Source organism: Salmo trutta, chromosome 25 (assembly GCF_901001165.1).
Source record: "Salmo trutta chromosome 25, fSalTru1.1, whole genome shotgun sequence".
Taxonomy (NCBI): Eukaryota; Metazoa; Chordata; class Actinopteri; order Salmoniformes; family Salmonidae; genus Salmo; species Salmo trutta.
In genome coordinates, this window is record NC_042981.1 from 30,765,879 (window position 1) to 30,784,898 (window position 19,020).

General features: G+C 44.9%; 1 protein-coding gene across 9 annotated transcripts in view; it reads left to right on the plus strand.

The window, feature by feature from the left end:
• The window catches only part of LOC115162387 (centrosomal protein of 170 kDa protein B), a 50,865-nt gene extending 33,884 nt beyond the window's left edge, over nt 1-16,981 (plus strand). For 2 of the 9 annotated variants that reach the window (XM_029713641.1, XM_029713642.1), the window contains exons 7-19: nt 6,983-7,096; nt 8,189-8,671; nt 8,768-9,777; nt 10,006-10,155; nt 10,681-10,798; nt 10,900-12,585; nt 13,818-14,046; nt 14,703-14,838; nt 15,264-15,401; nt 15,567-15,655; nt 15,984-16,077; nt 16,193-16,244; nt 16,408-16,981. In XM_029713641.1, the coding sequence (XP_029569501.1) occupies nt 6,983-7,096; nt 8,189-8,671; nt 8,768-9,777; nt 10,006-10,155; nt 10,681-10,798; nt 10,900-12,585; nt 13,818-14,046; nt 14,703-14,838; nt 15,264-15,401; nt 15,567-15,655; nt 15,984-16,077; nt 16,193-16,244; nt 16,408-16,634 (4,526 nt within the window). In that variant the 3' untranslated portion in view covers nt 16,635-16,981. Of the gene's footprint in view, nt 1-6,982; nt 7,097-8,188; nt 8,672-8,767; nt 9,778-10,005; nt 10,156-10,680; nt 10,799-10,899; nt 12,586-12,730; nt 13,664-13,817; nt 14,047-14,702; nt 14,839-15,263; nt 15,402-15,566; nt 15,656-15,983; nt 16,078-16,192; nt 16,245-16,407 lie in introns of those variants that run through there. The other 7 variants (XM_029713644.1, XM_029713643.1, XM_029713645.1 and 4 more) reach the window with 7 other exon arrangements.
• The last annotated feature ends 2,039 nt before the right edge of the window (nt 16,982-19,020 follow it).

The window sequence follows — 19,020 nt, forward strand, 5'->3', positions numbered from 1 at the left end:
AGGAGGGACTGGTGCACTTCACAAAATAGATGGCATCATGAGGGAGGAAAATTTGGTGGATATATTGAAGCAACATCTCAAGACATCAGTCAGGAAGTTAAAGCTTGGTCGCAAATGGGTCTTCCAAATAGACAATGACCCCAAGCATACTTCCAAAGTTGTGGCAAAATGGCTTAAGGACAACAAAGGCAAGGTATTGGAGTGGCCATCACAAAGCCCTGACCTCAATCCTATAGACAATGTGTGGGCATAATTGAGAAAGCGTGTGCGAGCAAGGAGGCCTACAAACCTGACTCAGTTACACCAGCTCTGTCAGGAGGAATGGGCCAAAATTCACCCAATTTATTGTGGGAAGTTTGTGGAAGGCTTCCCAAAACATTTGACCCAAGCTAAACAATTTAAAGGCAATACTAATTGAGTGCATGTAAACTTCTGACCCACTGGGAATGTGATGAAAGAAATAAAAGCTGAAAGAAATAATTCTCTCTACTATTATTCTGACATTTCACATTCTTAAAATAAAGTGGTGATCCTAACTGACCTAAGACAGGGAATTTTTTACTAGGATTTAATGTCAGGAATTGTGAAAAACTGAGTTTAAATGTATTTGGCTAAGGTGTATGTAAACTTTTGACTTTATATCCAACTTTGTATAGGACAGCAGCTTTTAAGTTGCAGGGTTGAGTAACCAGGTGGTTGCCGGCTAGTGATGGCTATTTAACAGTCTGATGGCCTTGAGAGAAGCTTTTCAGCCTTGTCTCAACTTTGATGCAACTGTCCTGACCTCACCTTCTGGATGATAGCGGGGTGAACAGGCTTTGGATCAGGTGGTTGATGTCCTTGATGATCTTTTTGTCCTTCCTGTGCCATCCGGTGCTGTCGGTGTTCTGGAGGGCAGGCAGTCTGCCCTTGGGTAAAGCGTTGGGCAGACTGCACCACTCTGATGAGCCCTGCGGTTGCGGGCGGTGCAGGTGCCGTACCAGTCGGTGATACATTATGCTCTCTATTTTGCATTTGTAAAAGTGTTTGTGTGTAGATTTCTGTGGAACATTTGTTATTTTGCCTATTTTAGAATAAGGCTATAACGTGGAAAAGGGGAAGGGGTCTGAATACTTTCCGAATGCTCTGTATATGCTTAATTTAAAGTTATTTATGAAACTTTAGTTGATACATACGTTATATGGCTATATGTTTTGATTTTTAATACATTCTAAGGCTGCATGATGCGACTCTAATGATGATGATTTGAAAAAAGTTGCATGAAAGGCATGAGTTCTGCTTTGTTTCTCATTCCCTATTTAGCAAGCCCTTGATAATATTCCCACCAGGCCTTGAATTTCCTGGCAGCATCCCCCTTGTGTGTCCATAATGCCCCCTAAAAAATCTATACCTTTTGTGACCAAAGTGGCCGTTGTGGGCTTAATAAAATAATTATAATTCCCTTCTCCCGGCTGCCATGCTCCGAAGCACCTCTCACTCACATGGCTCTCTCAGATATCTCAGTTCTTATTAGCCAATGCCCGTCACGTGATCGGGTCCTTCTCACAGCATCTCAGCTAAGAAGTAGCCTATAAGTGACGTTGCATACATCGAATTTCGAGGCGCATATTGAAGATGTCCACGTTTAGCCTACTTTTCATCTGCAAACAAGATGAGTAGGCCTAACTAACAGCAAAAGCACTAGCCTATGTCAGTATGCTATCGCCCATAGTACAAAAGTTGACCTATTCTATTGGAAGAAGAAATGCATATTCCAAACATACTCAGGGACAGTTGTGGGATGCGGTAGACCCCAAATTATACAACCACTTGCATAAAAATTTTTTTTAAAAGCATTGAGGCTGATGCAACAGATCAGAACGTTAGCCTAATAGTTTATCGACATTTTAAGCTATTTCTTCGCGTTGTAAGCGCAGCAATGCGGATAAGGCAGTAGGCTATAGGCATGAATGTTCCAAGATTCAGTCAATTAGCAGGAAAACGCTGTTCTCATAAGTAACCGCAAATGTGATTATGCATGTAATGCATTATTATAAAGGTGCATTTTTATGGTGAAAATTATCTTCCCCAAACGTGAAACTTATGCACCGCCTATGTATGCCAGTAAGGCTCTTCACCGGTTGTAAAGCGGATTAATATGCTTAATTTTAAGTTATTTGGCCACTTTAGTCAAAACATATAGGCCTATGGGCTAGGCTACATGAGGTGTGCGACAATGAAAAGTTGTGCACAAAAAAAAGGCGTGCTTTTTCTTTCCTTGCTGCACTCACTGGGCATCATTCACAAGTGATAATACATCATTCACAAGTGATAGGCTAACACCCATCAGACTATTCTTAATTTAATCTGGTCTTTACCTATACTAAATAATATGTGTGAAATAAGTTTTGATTTTGAATGGACCATTATCATGCACTCAGGGGCATGGGGAAAATAAATGCATGTCATCTATGCACTTAAATGGCGAATGGAGAACGCTTTTCCCGTGGTTCATTTTCATGCCAGCCAGGTAGGCTATACTCCTGTTGCAAAGCAATGTGCTTAATATTAAGAAAATTGATTAATAAATATTGTAGGCCAAGCCTATAGAAAGATGATAGGTCCTCCACTTTTTCAATAGATGCTATCAAAACTCTGTTTTCTCACACAATTGCAGAGCCTATAGAAATGTTGCGCAACATGAGCTCATTGGCTCTCATGAAGTGTTTTGATTTGAATTTTGAAAATAATTTGCATTGATGTCAGTGATTAGAGGGACAATAGAGTGCTGAGTACCAGGCAGTTAGCAAGTTTGGTAGGTTACTAATGACCATCAGCAGCATCAGAGCTTGGAGAAGCCTAGTTACCGTGACTAAACGGTCACGTGGAATTTGACTGTGGTCATGACTCCTGACCGCCGATGTGGTGGTAATGCGTTCACAGTAACAGCCCTAGTGTCGGACGATAATTCAACCAATATTCAATAAATAGGATGAAAAAAGGCTATTTCATGCTTATCTGAACACTTGCACCATTCTCATGATGTCATTATTGCCACAATGTATGAAATCAGCATTCGAAGCATAGTTATAGGACAAATGCTCTTTTGGATGGCAATTCATGAGAATTCAGTGTGGAAAATTACACATTTATTTATTTCCCGCTGTAAAACACTATATATGTCGGTATCAGTAACTTTTGTCTCCCAAGAATCGGACCCGATAAAACATATTGGTCGGGCTCTACTTTAATATGATTTTCAGGGCAGTTATGTTCCTAAATCACTGAGGGATGTACTGTCTGATTCCAATGAGTGATATCTTATTTTTTATCTTCATTTTCAAATCTTGTAGAGATGTTCATTGTTCACACACACAGTCAGTACCTCTGGCAAATTGCTAAACATCTAAATAACACAGGGGGATCGAAGGTTCAAGCCGTGCATTTTGAATGAGTTTCATTCACAGGGTCAATACACACACGACTGCTGTTGGCTGAGCAATTTCCACACTACTCTCAAATAGTTTCCATTTACAAGATGCAGACATGAACTCTACTTGACAAAAGAGCTCTTTATTTAAAATGATTGGGGCACATTTTTACGCACAATTCACTGATCGCTTGATGTTTTCTCTTGAATTCTCATCATACTGTACATAGCCTTGATGACTTGAATTTTGGATTTGGAATTTGGATATGTCAGTTGGTTGTGTAAGCCAGCCAAGCCTACTTTTATTGATCATATACTGTAACTCTTCATAAGCAGTACTGCTCTCGCTCCACAATCTTTAAAACTGGATGTCATAGCTCCCATGACTGTAAGTTGATCAACCATGTTGTATGACAGTAGAGTAAACCCTTTAACCCAGCTGATCCCACTTTGTAATCCAGCTCATCCGGACCCATTATCCAGCAGTGGAATGCAAGGATGGACCATCACTAGTGGCTTTAACTACTGACAGTCAGAAGGTTATGACACGCCAGACCTCCAACCATTTACACTTAGTTTAAATGTTTACATTCAGCCTTCGTCCCACTCTGCCTGTATGTGATGGGTTAATGTAGCTGCTGACTGACTCTTTATTTCCTCCTGAAGCAGCTAGACTGGTGAGGTGTCCCGGTCCCTACAGGCCACACCCTGTTGGAAGTCTAGGGACTCCACACGGAGAGGCTTAGAGATGTCTGTTTTTGCTGAAGCCTTACAGGGTGTGGACTGTGGAGTCTGTCTTCTCCTCCTGCTGTCTGTAAAGCAGCCTGCTGCCTCTCTGAGGTGACCTTGTCTGGCCTACTGTAGTCTACCCTGACAGGCCATGTACTTTTTAATATATACTGAACAAAAATATAAACGCAACATGTCAAGTGTTGGTCCAGTGTTTCATGAGCTGAAATAAAACATCCCAGAAATGTTCCATACACACAAAAAGCATATTTCTCACACATTTTGTGCACAGTTTTGTTTACATCCCTGTTAGTGAGAATTTCTCCTTCGCTAAAATAATCCAAGAAGCTGATTTTTAAACAGCATGATCATTACAAAGGTGCACCTTGTGCGGGGGACAGTAAAAGGCAGCTCTAAAATGTGCAGTTTTGTCATACAACACAATGCCACAGAGGTCTCAAGTTTTGAGGGAGTATGCAATTGGCATGCTGACTGCAGGAATATCCACCAGAGCAGTTGCCAGAGAATTGAATGGTCATTATCTACCTTAAGCTGCCTTCAGTGTTGTTTTAGAGAAGTTGGCAGTACGTCCAACCAGCCTCAACCGCAGACCACGTGTAATCACGCCAGCCCAGGACTCCACATCTGGCTTCTTCACCTTTTGGGCTCATCTGAGACCAGCCACCCAGACAACTGATGAAACTGTGGGTTTGCACAACTAAAGAATTTCTGAACAAACTCTCAGAAACCGGCTCAGGGAAGCTCATCTGCGTGCCCGTTGTCCTCACCAGGGTCTTGACTCCAGATCGGCGTTGTAATCGACTTCAGTGGGGAAATGCTCACCTTCGATGGCCACTGGCACACTGGAGAAGTGTGCTCTTCACAGATTAATCCCTGCTTCAACTTTATCGGGCAGATGGCAGACAGCGTATGGCGTTGTGTGGGGTCGAGCAGTTTGCTGATGTCAATGTTGTGAACAGAGTGCCCCATGGGGTTATGGTATAGGCAAGGATAAGCTACGGACAACAAACAAGTGCATTTTATTGATGGCAATTTGAATGCACAGAGATACCGTGATGAGATCCTGAAGGCCATTGACGTGCCATTTATCCACCGCCATCCCCTCATGTTTCAGCATGATCATGCACAGCCCCATGTCACAAGGATCTGTACACAATTCCTGGAAGCTGAAAATGTCCCAGTTTTCCATTGCCTGCATACTCACCAGACATGTCACCCATTGAGCATGTTTGCGAAGATGTTGCGCTGCATGAGGCAAAACCAGATACTGACTGGTTTTCTGATCCACACCCCACTTTTTTTTTTTTTTCTTTTCAAGGTATCTGTGACCAACCAATGGTCTGTATTCCCAGTCATGTGAAATCTATAGATTAGGGCCTAACTTATTTATTTAAATTGACTGAGTTACGTTTATGAACTAACTCAGTAAAATCTTTGAAATTGTTGGATGTTGCGTTTATTTTTGTTCAATGTAGAACATAATGTGGAAATGTATCCTTATAGTTTCCACTGCCTGAGAAGAGCTCTGGATTTAAAGTTTATTTTCATGTCTTTCATTAGTGGCTTCATCATTCCTGATACACACCAACATAGAAAAGCTTAAAATGACTCAGTGCAGCCCTAGAGAAAGTCCACAAACCATTTTAGGCTGTGTCATCCATCCTGTGAAGCTAGAAATGAAGCATTGGGTAAGCCAAATGGAATTAGTGACATGCCCTTCTGTTTCCTTCCCTCTCTCTGTTGATGTCTTATTGTGTGTCCTGGGCAACAGCGCTTTGGAGTTGTAGTGTTTTGGTTTATTTAGGCCAGTGTGAGAGAGCCCTAATGTGCCTGTTTAGTTTTCACAGACACCAGGCATGTGGATAATCTGATTTATGCCATATAGGCTAGTGTCCTGGGCTTGCCAGCCAGCTGTTAGATGTCATCACATTAATGAGGGTAACAGGAAATCAGCCCTAGTGCCCTTATTGGTCAGATGTAGGGGATGGATAAAAACAGATTTATATGGTTTGTTAGTGCAATTATATATAAAATAAAGAAAATGTAAAGAATTTATTTTGGTTTATTTGCTATTGAATTATAAACCACTTACCAACCTGGAATCTGTGTGACAATCAATTAACATTTATAAGCAATAAATATAATTTAACTGCGTCAGCAACCTCTCATCTCATATGGAAACGCGCATGGAACCAACCTGTATTTTGGCGTCTATAGAAGTGGCCTTTTAGAATCTAGGGACCACCACTACGTGGATCATACATGATAATGCATTCAAGCAGGACAGCAGCAAGTACTGTATGACCATGTACTGTAGATGGAAGGTTATCAGTTTGTCTCAATGTTCTGCTCTGGAGAGGTGAGTCATTGTAAACCAGTGTATGAAAAGCGTCACATTTGTGATATTTCTGCGTCTCCTCCCTTTAGTGAAGATTAGGATTACCATGTCCAGTCTCATTCTCCTCCTCCGAGGATTATGTATTGTGTGTCACGAGACCTCGTTTATAACTCCAGGCCCCTCTACCTGCTTTGTCAATGGCTGATTCTTATCAAAGTTATTCAATTGATGGAACATTTTAGTAGGACAGAATGCAAAATATTATCCACTGCGACTGTTTGTGCTACGCTTATTTGTAATGTTTCAATGTACAGCTTTACTTCAAACCCAGACATTATAGGGTTTGCAATCATTCTGCCATGTGACTACTACATCATTCAGTTTTTGTATTTATTATAGTCCAGCAAAATGAAGGCAGTTGCTGCTGTACTAACTCTGTTCTCTCTCTGTGTGTGTGTGTGTGTGTGTGTGTGTGTGTCTGTTAGTGGCCAGTGAGACTCCAGTGTCCAAGCCCACTCCTCTATATGGGCAGCCGTCGTGGTGGGGGGAGGATGATGCTGAACACGGTGAAGGACAGCGGCCAGACGAGGACCCTGCAGGTCTGGAACAAACACTTCTCTACTATTAGTATGCTATCAGTTCATTTGTTTCTCCGGATATGTGAGAGTGAGCATGTCACTCTCTGAAAGAGGCCTAGCACTTCAATATTGTTATTAGCTGTGCTAACTCAAAGGTTACAGCCATTGTATTTGATTAGAGTGGCAAGCATAATACTTTGTTATGCATCACACCAAAGGTTTTCAATACATACATTGAGAGATTGATGGTGTTTAGCTCTGTAGTGCCTACTGGTGACCAGGAGTTGCCAGTGTCACACTGAGCCAGGTTGGTCCAGGGCCATCCCAGGCCACCGGGCAGTGCCTCGTGATGGATTACCCCTGTAAGACCAGGGGACAGGGTGGAGGAGAGAGGAGGGAGGGTGACTGTTAGCCTCATGCTGCCCAGCCTGGCTGGAACAGATTACCACTCTCCTTTGGACTCCAAGCTCCCACAGTGACATTTCCTCATGCCCAGCTGGCCTGGCACCCATTGATTGGCTGATGTTTTTGTTTGTTTACTTAGTCAAGCCACCTTTATTATTTGTGGCTGCAGATTTATCGGGAATACTTGGCAGACTGAGTTTTTATGGGATTTGTTTTCCTTTGAATATTGAATATTTCATTTGAGTAGTGTCTGTGATTCCTTCCCTTACCCACCTCATACTGCATGTCCTTTGTGCCTGTAGTTTACAGTAGGGCTGGGAATTGCCAGGGACCTCATAATGCGTTATTATCATGATACTTAGGTGCCGTTATGATATGTACTGCGTTTCTCATGATTCTCACAATTCTGTGTATTGAGATTTGATATTGCGATTTGATGTTCCAAAAATATTGCTCACTATGCCTGCTTCAGAGAGACGAGAGAGCATGATAAAACTGGTTTTGATCAGTCAGGGAAATAAAAGTGTGAGTTTTGGCGCCCACGAGCGCTAGCTAACGCTAATGATATCAAATATATCGATATAATATCGTTCAAAATAATATTGAGATATGTAACTTTATCGATTTCCCCACCCCCCAAAATCACTAGTTTACAGTATTGGTCTATATAGTATTGATCTATATTGTCCCCTGTGTCTGCCCCTACAGAGAATACTAAAGAGAGCTACAGACAGGTCAATGGCTCCCTGTCAGACAGCCAGGCCAGGTCAATCTACTCGCACCACAGGGAGCCCAGCTACTTTGAGATCCCCACCAAGGAGTTCCAGCAGCGGGAGCTCCTGGAGGTTCCCACTAAGGACACTGACCCCCCTGCTGTCCCTGTTCTCCCCCCAGCCCCCACCTCCACACCCCCTGTGGTGCAGAGCCACGCCTCCTTCACCATCGAGTTTGATGAATGCATGCCGGGCAAAATCAAGATCAAAGACCATGTGACCAAGTTCTCCTTCCACCAGCAACGCAAGCTCCTGAGTAAGGAGGCGGTCACCGCACCCACTGAGGTGATGTCAGCAGAGAGCAAGGTGGCTGATTGGCTGGACCAAAGCGACGTGCGCATGATGCAGAGGTGGTCTCGGACAGAGGACATTTTAAGCACCAACAGTGACCTGCCCGTCTACAACAAGGCTTCCACAGGTGAGTGACTCAATGATTTATACACTGAATCCACTGTTACTATCCACTGTTACTGTCAGAGCTTTCAAGCTAACACGTTTCTGTATTTATTGTCAGGCCATCACCATGAGGATGGGAATCGGGGCAACTCTGAGGATTCTGTTGTGAACGGGAAGCAGGTTATCCAGTCAAAGCCACCGATGGGGCCTCTCTCAACCCATCTGTGGCCCCCTAGACCCTTCACACCCCCTGACTCAGAGGAGCTTCTGTCCAGCTCCCCTCCAGAGACTCACTCCCCTCCTCAGAGCCAGGGCAAAGCAGACCCCCAGCAGGCCTTCGTCATCGAGTTCTTTGATGGCAATCCACGCAAGAAGCGTTCACAGACCTTCACCAACAACACAGTCCAACCCGACAGCCCGGCCCTTAGGAACAAGCTGGAGAAGAAGTTGGGCCCCAGCACCCCCACCCAGCAGTATACCATACCCCTGAAGGGCCCGGGCTCTGGAGGCCCCCAGAAGGCCGGCTCCCTGAGGCGGGAGAAGACGGAGGATCGGATCAATACTAGCTTCTCTTCCCAATCCTCCTCCATACAGCCCAGGCCCTTTAGAAGTGTGGGCCGCAGGTCCAAACTGGCCCAGGACTTCACTGCTGAGTTCCTGAGGGAGTCCAGACAGGAGACTAGACCGAGCATGAACACAACCTGGGAGAGGAAGACTTCACCTGTGTCTCCTACCATCAGTCCACCACCAACAGAAATGGCAGCAGTGCCCAACTCCCATCATACCTCACCAAGCCCCCCTCAGCCCCTTGTCCCATATCTGACTCAGACCTCCACCGTCAACCAGCCTGTGTCCCTGAAAGCCCCTCTAATATCCCTGGTCAACCACACCCTGGAGGCCGCACGGACCCTGGAGGCCGCACGGACCCTGGAGGCCGCACGGACCCTGGAGGCCGCACGGACCCTGGAGGCCGCACGGACCCTGGAGGCCGCACGGACCCTGGAGATTGGAAGCCCCAGAAGCTTGGGGAATGAGGAGGATGATGCCTTGAGTGAAGCAGGCACTTACACCATCGAGACAGAGGTCCAGGATGAAGAGGTGGTGGAGGCACGCAGCAAGATAGACCAGGCAAGTCTCTTCGCCTTACTCTCTGTAACAGTCTTATCTCTCCAAGTTTGTTTTAATATCACACCTTGTCATGCCATGAGCTTCAGCCTGAGAACCTGCCTTGTCAAGTATCCGACAGCCATGCTATCTAACAAAAGCCACCATGGGTGTCACACAGGAGCGTAGAGGACTTGGCAGCCTCCAGCCCTGGAGCGACAGTATTCACACATCATGCTTTGTTTCTGACAGGTGTTTGGGGTTGTTGAGGGGCCAGAGCAGCCCAGCCACACTGCAGCAGCAGCATATAAGCCTGTTAAGGCTCAGGACAGGGAGGAGCTTAGGGAGAGTTGCTCTGTGGATCTAAGGCCAGCTCCAGGGCAGGGACAGAATCAGCTGCAGGTAAACCCCCAGCCGGCCTCAGTGTGGTGACAGATTCCCAGAGCTAACTCAATCAAACAAACAATCAATCTGTCTGTCAATTAATTCATCTACTGGGTCAATAAACTGGGAAGCACAACTCTGCATGTTTTGGTCTCTTGATTCTCCATGGTTTCTCCTTATCTCCCTCGCGGATATTGTGTAGTCTTTTTTGGTTTCTGGGGGTGTTGGTGTTGTAGTTCTTTACTTCCTGCTGGGTTTGGATGTGACCAACTGGTTTTCTCTTGTGGTGTCCTTGGTTTCTATCTGAGGAATAGGAATGGCTTTGTGGAGGTTGGCATGTTTTTGCTGTCATAGGATATTTTTTAATATCTGAAAATGGCACTAACATCCCAAGCTGTAAATGTGTCTATTCCCTAATAGATTTTTCAATCGTAAATTATAATTTCTTGAACGGGATTGTGTTATTTTTCTTTGTATTGTAAGCGATATTGTGTTTACTGACTGCTGTCGTGACATGAATAACTAGAGTGATCCTTCATGCAGGTGTCTGGTGGCTCTAAGTGGGTGTCTCGCTGGGCCAGCCTGGCAGACAGCTACACAGACTCTGGCCCCGCCTCAGGCCTCTTCGACATCCCCTCACAGATTGAGCTGTCAGGAGGAGGTAAGACACCTGATGGGAATTTGCACAAAATTTGAAATGATAATGAGTTATAGTCCTGATTATCAACTTCATAAAAAATGCATCCTTCTGTTTCCATTCAGTTGGTGGGAGGACCGGCTATCAGGCGATGCTCAGTCGCAACGTCAAAAGTGTGGAATCAGAAGGCCAGAGTTCCAGAACACGGCGGATTCTGCCTCAGGCACCGTTGGCGGAGAAGGAGACTCCAACTCCCAGCATTCTAGTCCATCAGGACACTTACTCTACCTATGATGTCAGCGAGAAGAGCTCCAGAGCCCTCTGTCCACAGGAGGGCCTGCACAACCTGTCTGTACAGGACGACCTAGACCCAGACAGCCTGAGTGATGCCAGTAAGTCAGACGACGGCTCCATTGTAGACCAGAGGACGACGCCCACACCAGATATGACAGACAAGAGTTCATCTCAGAGCAGAGAAGAGGAGAGGCCCAGACTCCCACCCAAGTCTACATCATTCTACATCGACTCTGAGGAGCGGGGTTCCAGACCCAATACGCCCAGGACTGAGAGAAAACTACCACCTCCTCCTAATACGCCACAGTTCTCCACAGCCACCCTGACCAAACAACGGGGTGGACAGGACTCACAGAAGACTGTGAAGCACAACTCGTCAGCTCCCAAGCTGGACTACCAGGGTAGAGTCAGCCCTCAGCCGAAGGATATCTCAGTGTCTCTGGTCAGGCAGGAGAGCTTCACTAAGGACCAGCCAAGTGATGCTACACAGGTCACCAGACTCCCCCACATCTCCAGCCAGCCTGCTCTGAATGACCCAGACCCTGCTGAGGTGTTCCAGGGTATCTGCAGCCAGGACACCCACTCCTACCTCAAGGAGACTGAGGATGCTCTGGCTGCCCTGGAGGCCAAGCTCCAGGCCCAGAATGATGTAGTTCCCTGCCCCGTAGATGACGCTCTGTCTGGGGAGTCTGACATAGACTCAGCCAGCACTGCCAGCCAGCGCAGCAACCAAACTGCCCCCAAGACCAGATCCAAGAAGCCCTCTATCACCTGTGGCCTTCAGAGGGAGAGGTCCTCTGCCAGCTCCTTCACCCAAGAGCCCAGTCGCCTGCCGTCAGCCCATGATCGCCTGTCAGAAAAGCAGCGGTCTAAGGGAGAAGATAGCAGCAATAAGCCTGAACCAGGCAGGAGGCTGGGGATGAGACGCAGTGTGGGCAAACATGGCTCCATGGACCTTAGCGATGACTCCCAAAGCTCCAGCTTACCCTACTGGCCTGATACCATCTCCTCAGACCAGGAGGGCTACCGGCCCAGTGCACGCAAGAAGTACGCCGCCCCCCTGCAGAAGGAGTCTTCTAAGTCCTCCAAAGTGTCCCAGGCCCTGAGCCGCTCCAACAGCATGAATGCCCCAAGGCCTACTAGAGCCTCCATGCTTCGTCGGGCTCGCCTGGGCGAGGCGTCTGACAACGAGGGCACAGAGACGGACAGGATCTCCCAGGAGGTCAGTGGGACCACCAAGGCCTCCCAGGACAGTAAGAAGCAGCTCTCCAGGCTGGACATGCTGGCTCTGCCCCGGAAGAGGACCAGCTCCTTCACCACTCCCAGTGATACAGAGTCGTCCGCACCCAGGACAGGCTTCTCCAACCGCAGCACAGAGTCCAACAGCGGCTCTGGGCGTAAGGCCTCCGTCTCCGGACCCAGCTCTAAGCCTGTGCTAGGCAGGGCCTCTGGAGCTCCCTGCAAACCCATCACCCGCGGCCGCTCCAGCAGTGCCAAATACACCAGCAGCACAGCCAGTGAGTTACACACACAGTCTACTCTTTGTAATGTTATATCATATTTTGCAGTCTTTTGACATAAGTGTTTAAATATGTCCCAGACAATCTTGAAATGTTACAGAAATGTAATGAAACATAAAAATGTCAACTTCTGGATTGGAAGCATCACAATGTAGGTTTGCGTAAAGGAGACCTGTCCTATTGGTGATCTGGATGAATTGGTTTAAGTGAGTTTGAGACAATTAGTTCAACTAACAAGTTACAAGGGGGGCAAGCCTAGGTTGTGTTCTTCTGGAGATTGGTTTCATAAGCCATGGTTTAAAGGTCCCTGACCTTTGGCTTTTAATAAGGACCTTCACTAACAACACTTATGCTGTATTGCTATTTGCAATAATTTTCTATATGGGCAATTTCAGGGTAACAGAATTATGCTGAGATGCTGATTTTTCACTTTAAAATGTATGCAAAACAAAAACCAATGATTGCAAAGTTCAACAAACTATACAACTCAATGCACAATGACTTAACAATTTCCACAGAAAATTTTACAAAAACACATTTAGTGGAAGAACAGTGCAGATGCAAAGTTTGGTAACAGAATGACAGCACAAACCGCCATTCTGTTACTGTGGAGTTGTATGGTCTAACTTCGCAATTATTGTTTTTTTGTTTGACATAGCTTTTAAGGTGAAATCAGTCTCAGCATCACACTGTTACTGTGCAATTTCCCCTAGAATACCTGTGGTGAAGGTGGATACCATCTGCTCAATGTTCTCATAATCATTATATAACGTTCAATCATAACACGACTGTGTAGAAAATAGTTGTGAGAGTATTGTGGGTCAGATGTCGAATACCGTACATACACTATATCCTTTGAGCGATAATTACATTTCTCTTTACTTTGTGACTTCTATGGTCTTCAACAGCATTACTATTTTTTACAGAAGCCATTACTATTGTTGGGTTGAGTGCTCATTTCAGGTTGTGAATGTTTTTGAAAAGAAGAAAATCCTAATGAATAACATATACAGAAAGACTTAGGTTGTCATCTTGCATCAGTACATTTACCATCTGAATGAGCACTTCTACAAAACCCTTCTGTATGGGTCTCTGGGGTGTTATGGGATATGTGGGGTTTGTAGTTTTTTTGCGGTGTCCTTTTTATGGTGTCTCTGTCTTTTCCTGCCTTCCTTCTCCTCATCCTCCTAACCTCACAAACACCGTTCAAACCAATTCATGGCTCCAAGGCTCCAGACGACGGCAGAAAGGCTCTGACTACACCTCCACCTCGGAGGAGGAGTATGACTCTGGTAACCAGGTCACCCCTAAACACAAACGCTCCCAGACCCCCTCAGCCTCCTGCTCCCAGCCCCTCATCCCCCCGCGCCCCAAACCCCGCTCAAGAGACTCGGACCAGGAGAGTCACGAGGGAGACGCCTACCAGAACTGGTCCTCCCACAGTGCTGAGATAGCAAAGTGAGTTGAGATAGCAGGGGGACAACCAGGGCTGGCTCCAGGCATAAGCGGTCGCTTAGGGCACCAGACCCTTTTTTTGTATTTATTTTTAGGATCTCAATCGGCGTCTCAACATTGAGTTTGAAATTTGGTTTTGCATCAGTATTTTTTTCTCTTTTTATGTCAGTCATTAGCAGTCACTCAATGATGGCTAGTAATTCTTTGATTGGTAAGTCAGTCTAGCAAGCTATCTAAACATGTAGTAATCATGGCCAAATACTGACCGGCACGCAGGGCACGTGCTCAGGGACCCTGACATCCAGGCGCCCCCATGGATTTTGTTAGTCACTCTCACTCAGATATAATTAACATGGCATTAGTCATGGCAAAATGTATAGAATTGCAGGAAATTGGCTTTAAAACTGAAAAATAATTATCTCCACCCCATTGACAATTTTGGGGGGAAATTACAGGAAATTAGCTGTAAAAATGCCCCCCAAAAATATCTCTGCCCCATGGCAAAATTAGAAGAACAGCATTACATTTCTTATAAAATTGCAAAAATGTCTCTCCGCCCTATGGCAAAATGTGTACAACTTCTGAAAACTTGCTTCAAAACTGCAACACTTTTTCAAGTGCCTGAGGTGTCCCTATGTTGGTCTGTTCTCCCCTTCTAGACTGAGTCAGGACCTGGCTAAAGATCTGGCCATCCTGGCCAGGGAGATCCATGACGTGGCTGGTGATACTGATCCTCAGAGCTCTTCTGGAGTGGAGGCCAACACACCTGCCTCTACCATGTCCACCCAGGACGAGGTATGTTAACCACACTGCCTGGTCACACACTTATGGGCCTGATGGAGAGCTTTTCAATTTAAATCTTTTCTTTAGCACCCATTAAAGTATATCCTTACCTGTCTACACTGGTTCATGTTACAATGGCTGGAGAAGACATAGTCAACCTTTAAACCAAGAGTTTCCATTCACTCCATGCTATCAGACAGCACAGCCATCTCCTCAGGCTGCCCATCCTTCTCAGGTGCACATTTATCAGTTCACTCTCACAACAACATTTAAATTGGTTGCTCTTACATCTGGGGCCAATGCAAAACATTCCGCTGTCATTAATGAGGTCGCATCCATGGATTCATCTTGATCGCTCTGTTTCTATACAAGTTACCTTATGATTGGCACATATCATAACCACCCTTAACTAATGTCTGGCTCCTGTTATATTGCAGTTGGTCCATCCTATTCCTGAGGCTGGTGTGAACTACCAGAGAGCTCCCCCTGGTTCACCTGCTGCCGGGGACCCCGACCAGACCATGGTGAATGAGCAGGAACACAACTCTAAGCACAGACAATGGAACCAGGAAGAGGTTAGACAATAATATTGTTCATACCGCTTCAATCCATTTTGAGAATTTACATTTTAAAAAGCAAATAATTGTCTCTTGATAAGTTGCTGTTTCGTCCAGCGGTGATCAGCCTTGTCTTTGTGAAGTGGAGAGCTGACAATGTATTTATCTGTCATCTCTCTCCAGGTTGTTGTTGATGACCTTATGCTGAATCCAGTGTCCCAGATCTCTCTGGCTATTCGAGAAAACACAGAGCAACTAGCTGAGAAAATAAAGTAAGAATGTATACCTAGACATGAAGCATGTGCAAAAGTTCATAATACTTTGTCAGGCCATTCTCCCCACGACTCATACCAGAACCAGATGAGGAAGTTGTATTAATCCCCTCTGATATGCAGTTATCTCGTTAGCTCTGCATGACTAAGTGAGTGATCACAGCCTGCCAGCATGGTTAATGGACTGAGAGTGAATAGAATATGCTGTGTTGGGCAGATAGTCTATCCTTAGGGAGATATGGGACATCAGATATTCAGTTTAGTAATTCCTCATTTTATACGTGGTTGCTCTGTCTGTACTCGAGCTAGGTTTCTTTTGTGCTTTCAGGGTACTATTCCACAACAAACAGGACGTTTGGGAGGAGATTGAAGCAAAGATCAATGCTGAAAATGACATCCCCGTCCAGAAAGGCTCAAACAAGGTTGGTATTTCCTCAAGTTTCTCCAGACTTATTGGACCAGGTTTATAGGTATTTCCGATGATTTGCTGTATTGTTTATTTCCCTCGGCAGTGTAAAATGCCTATCTGTATTTCAGGAAATCACATCTATTCTCAAAGAGCTCAGAAGAGTTCAGAGACAACTTGAAGGCAAGTGCACCTTCATCACAAATCTTGAGTAAAACCTCCATGTAAACAAGCATCACTTAAAAGCTTATTTTATTATTATTATTAAAAAAAATTGTCATTTGCTTTTCTCCCTCAGCATTTCAGATGTGTTGATTTATGCCAAATTTGTCTGTCCCCTTCCCAGTCATCAACACCATCATTGAACCCAGTGGGAACCTTGAGCCAGCCAAAACCTCTACTCCTATTTCCCCCTCCTCAGCCAGCGTAAGGCCATCCAGGGCCCCTTCGAGAGACTGGAGATCATTAGGTTCCCAGCGGGGTGAGGGTGGGGTCTCCTCTTCCAGCTCCAGGTCCAGTGAGAGTGTCAGGAGATCAGCTATGGCCTCAGAGGCAGAGAGCTATGTGGTCTGAGTTCTGGAACGCAGTGCCTCCTCTTCACTGCTGCGCCACAATCCCAGGTGTTGAGAGAGTGGATTTGAGAGGGGGAAATGGGCACTGCTAGAGAGAACTGTGGCCCCACTGCACAAAGACACTACTGCACTGTGTGTACACTACTAGAGAACTGAAATGCGTATTGAACTGCCATGGTGTGAGAAGGGGATTGTACAAGACACACTAAAGCCATGCATTGGTTAGTTCAGCTGAGGGAAAACCCCTTTAAGGCAAGGCCATTATTGTGCCATATACAGTGCATTCGCAAAGTATTCAGACCCCTTGACCTTTTCCACATTTTGTTACGTTACAGCCTTATTCTAAAATGTATTACATCGTTTTTGTCCCCTCATAAATCTACACACAATACCTCATAATAACAAAGCAAAGACATTTTTGCAAATGTATTAAAAATAAAGAACGGAAATATCATATTTACATAAGTATTCAGACCCTTTACTCAGTACTTTGTTGAAGCACCTTTGGCAGCGATTACAGCCTAGAGTATTCTTGGGTATGACGCTACAATCTTGGCACAATTGTATTGTCCATCATTCCCTCAATCTGGACTAGTCTCCCAGTCCCTGCTGCTGAAAAACATCCCCACAGCATGATGCTGCCACCACCATGATTCACCGTAGGGATGGTGCAGGTTTCCTCTAGACGTGACCCTTTGCATTCAGGCCAAAGAGTTCAATCTTGGTTTCATCAGACCAGAGAATCTAGTTTCTCATGGCCTGAGATTCTTTAGGTGCCTTTTCGCAAACTCCAAGCAGGCTTCATGGGCCTTTTACAGAGAAGTGGCTTCTGTCTGGCCACTACCATAAAGGTCTGATTGGTGGAGTGCTGCAGAGATGGTTGTCCTTCTGGAAGGTTCTCCCATCGCCACAGAGGAACTCTGGAGCTCTGTCAGAGTGATCATCGGGTTCTTGTTCACCTCCCTGACGAAGGCCCTTCTCCCCCGATTGCTCAGTTTGGCCAGGCGGCCAGCTCTAGGAAGAGTCTTGGTGCTTCCAAACTTCTTCCATTTAAGAATGATGGAGGCCACTGTGTTCTTTGGGACCTTCAATGCTGCAGAAATGTTTCGGTACCCTTACCCAGATCTGTGCCTCGACACAATCCTGTCTCTGAGCTCTACGGACAATTCCTTCGACCTCATGGCTTGTTTTTTTGCTCAGAAATGCACTGTCAACTGGGGGACCTTATATAGACAGGTGTGTACCTTTCCAAATCATGTCCAATCAACTGAATTTACCACAGGTGGACTCCAATCAATTTGTAGAAACATCTCAAGGATGGAAACAGGATGCACCTGAGCTCAATTTGGAGTCTCATAGCAAAGGGTCTGAATACTTATGTACATAAGGTATTTCTGTTTATTTTTTTATACATTTGCTCAAAATTCTAAAAACCAGTTTTCGCTTTGTCATTATGGGGTATTGTGTGTAGATTGATGAGGGGAAAAAATATAATTTAATACATTTTAGAATAAGGCTGTTACGTAACAATATGGAAAAAGTCAAGGGGTCTGAATACTTATCTAAGTTGATCTCACTTTCACAAAAGCATACTTGATTATATACATTTTATTGACCTGTTTCGGTGATTTTCATTAATTGAGAAAATGTTGCTGAAATGAACTTAGAGCACAGTATATTTAAAATCCGCTTGAGTATGTTTTATTTAATTAAGTATCTCTTACTAATGCAATTAAATACGATGAAAATTAAAGAATATTTTGACTTTGATTGATGAAATGTATGAATAAGTAGAAAGGCGTTCTCCAGGGTCCCTTGATAAACCAGTGACTGGGTTTATCAGACTTCCCCACTGTATTTTCTTTTTCTGTTGACCACTTTTTATCTCTATGGACCAGACTTGAAGAATGTATATCAAGTATTTAATTGTAATGATTTATATAGTATTAAAGCGTTTATAAGTTGGCACTTGGACACTTGCTTTGAGCTAAGAGAAGAATGTTATTTTTCTGGTCTTTTAAAAGAGACTGAAGCATTTTAGAGATGAAATGTAAGAATGGGTCTAGGAGTCACTGTTTCACAAGGTATCTCACATTGCCAGTAGAAACATGTCATGATCAGATGTGTTTTGTGCCTTTTTTATTCTTTAGAGTCAGAAGTAGCAATTAGGTCTGCCTCATGTCTGACATTAGAAGTTTCCTTGTTCTCAGAACTGAACGTTTGTGTGGAATGTACTGTATGGTTGGGTGGGCAGGGCAGTGGGGCTTAGTGGTGTGGTAGAACATCTAGGTTTAATCACCTGACAACAGCCAACTATCTGGAGTGAGTAGTTGCATAGCTCAGCCCAGAGATTTTAAGCTTTAACACCGAATAAAACACAGGACTCA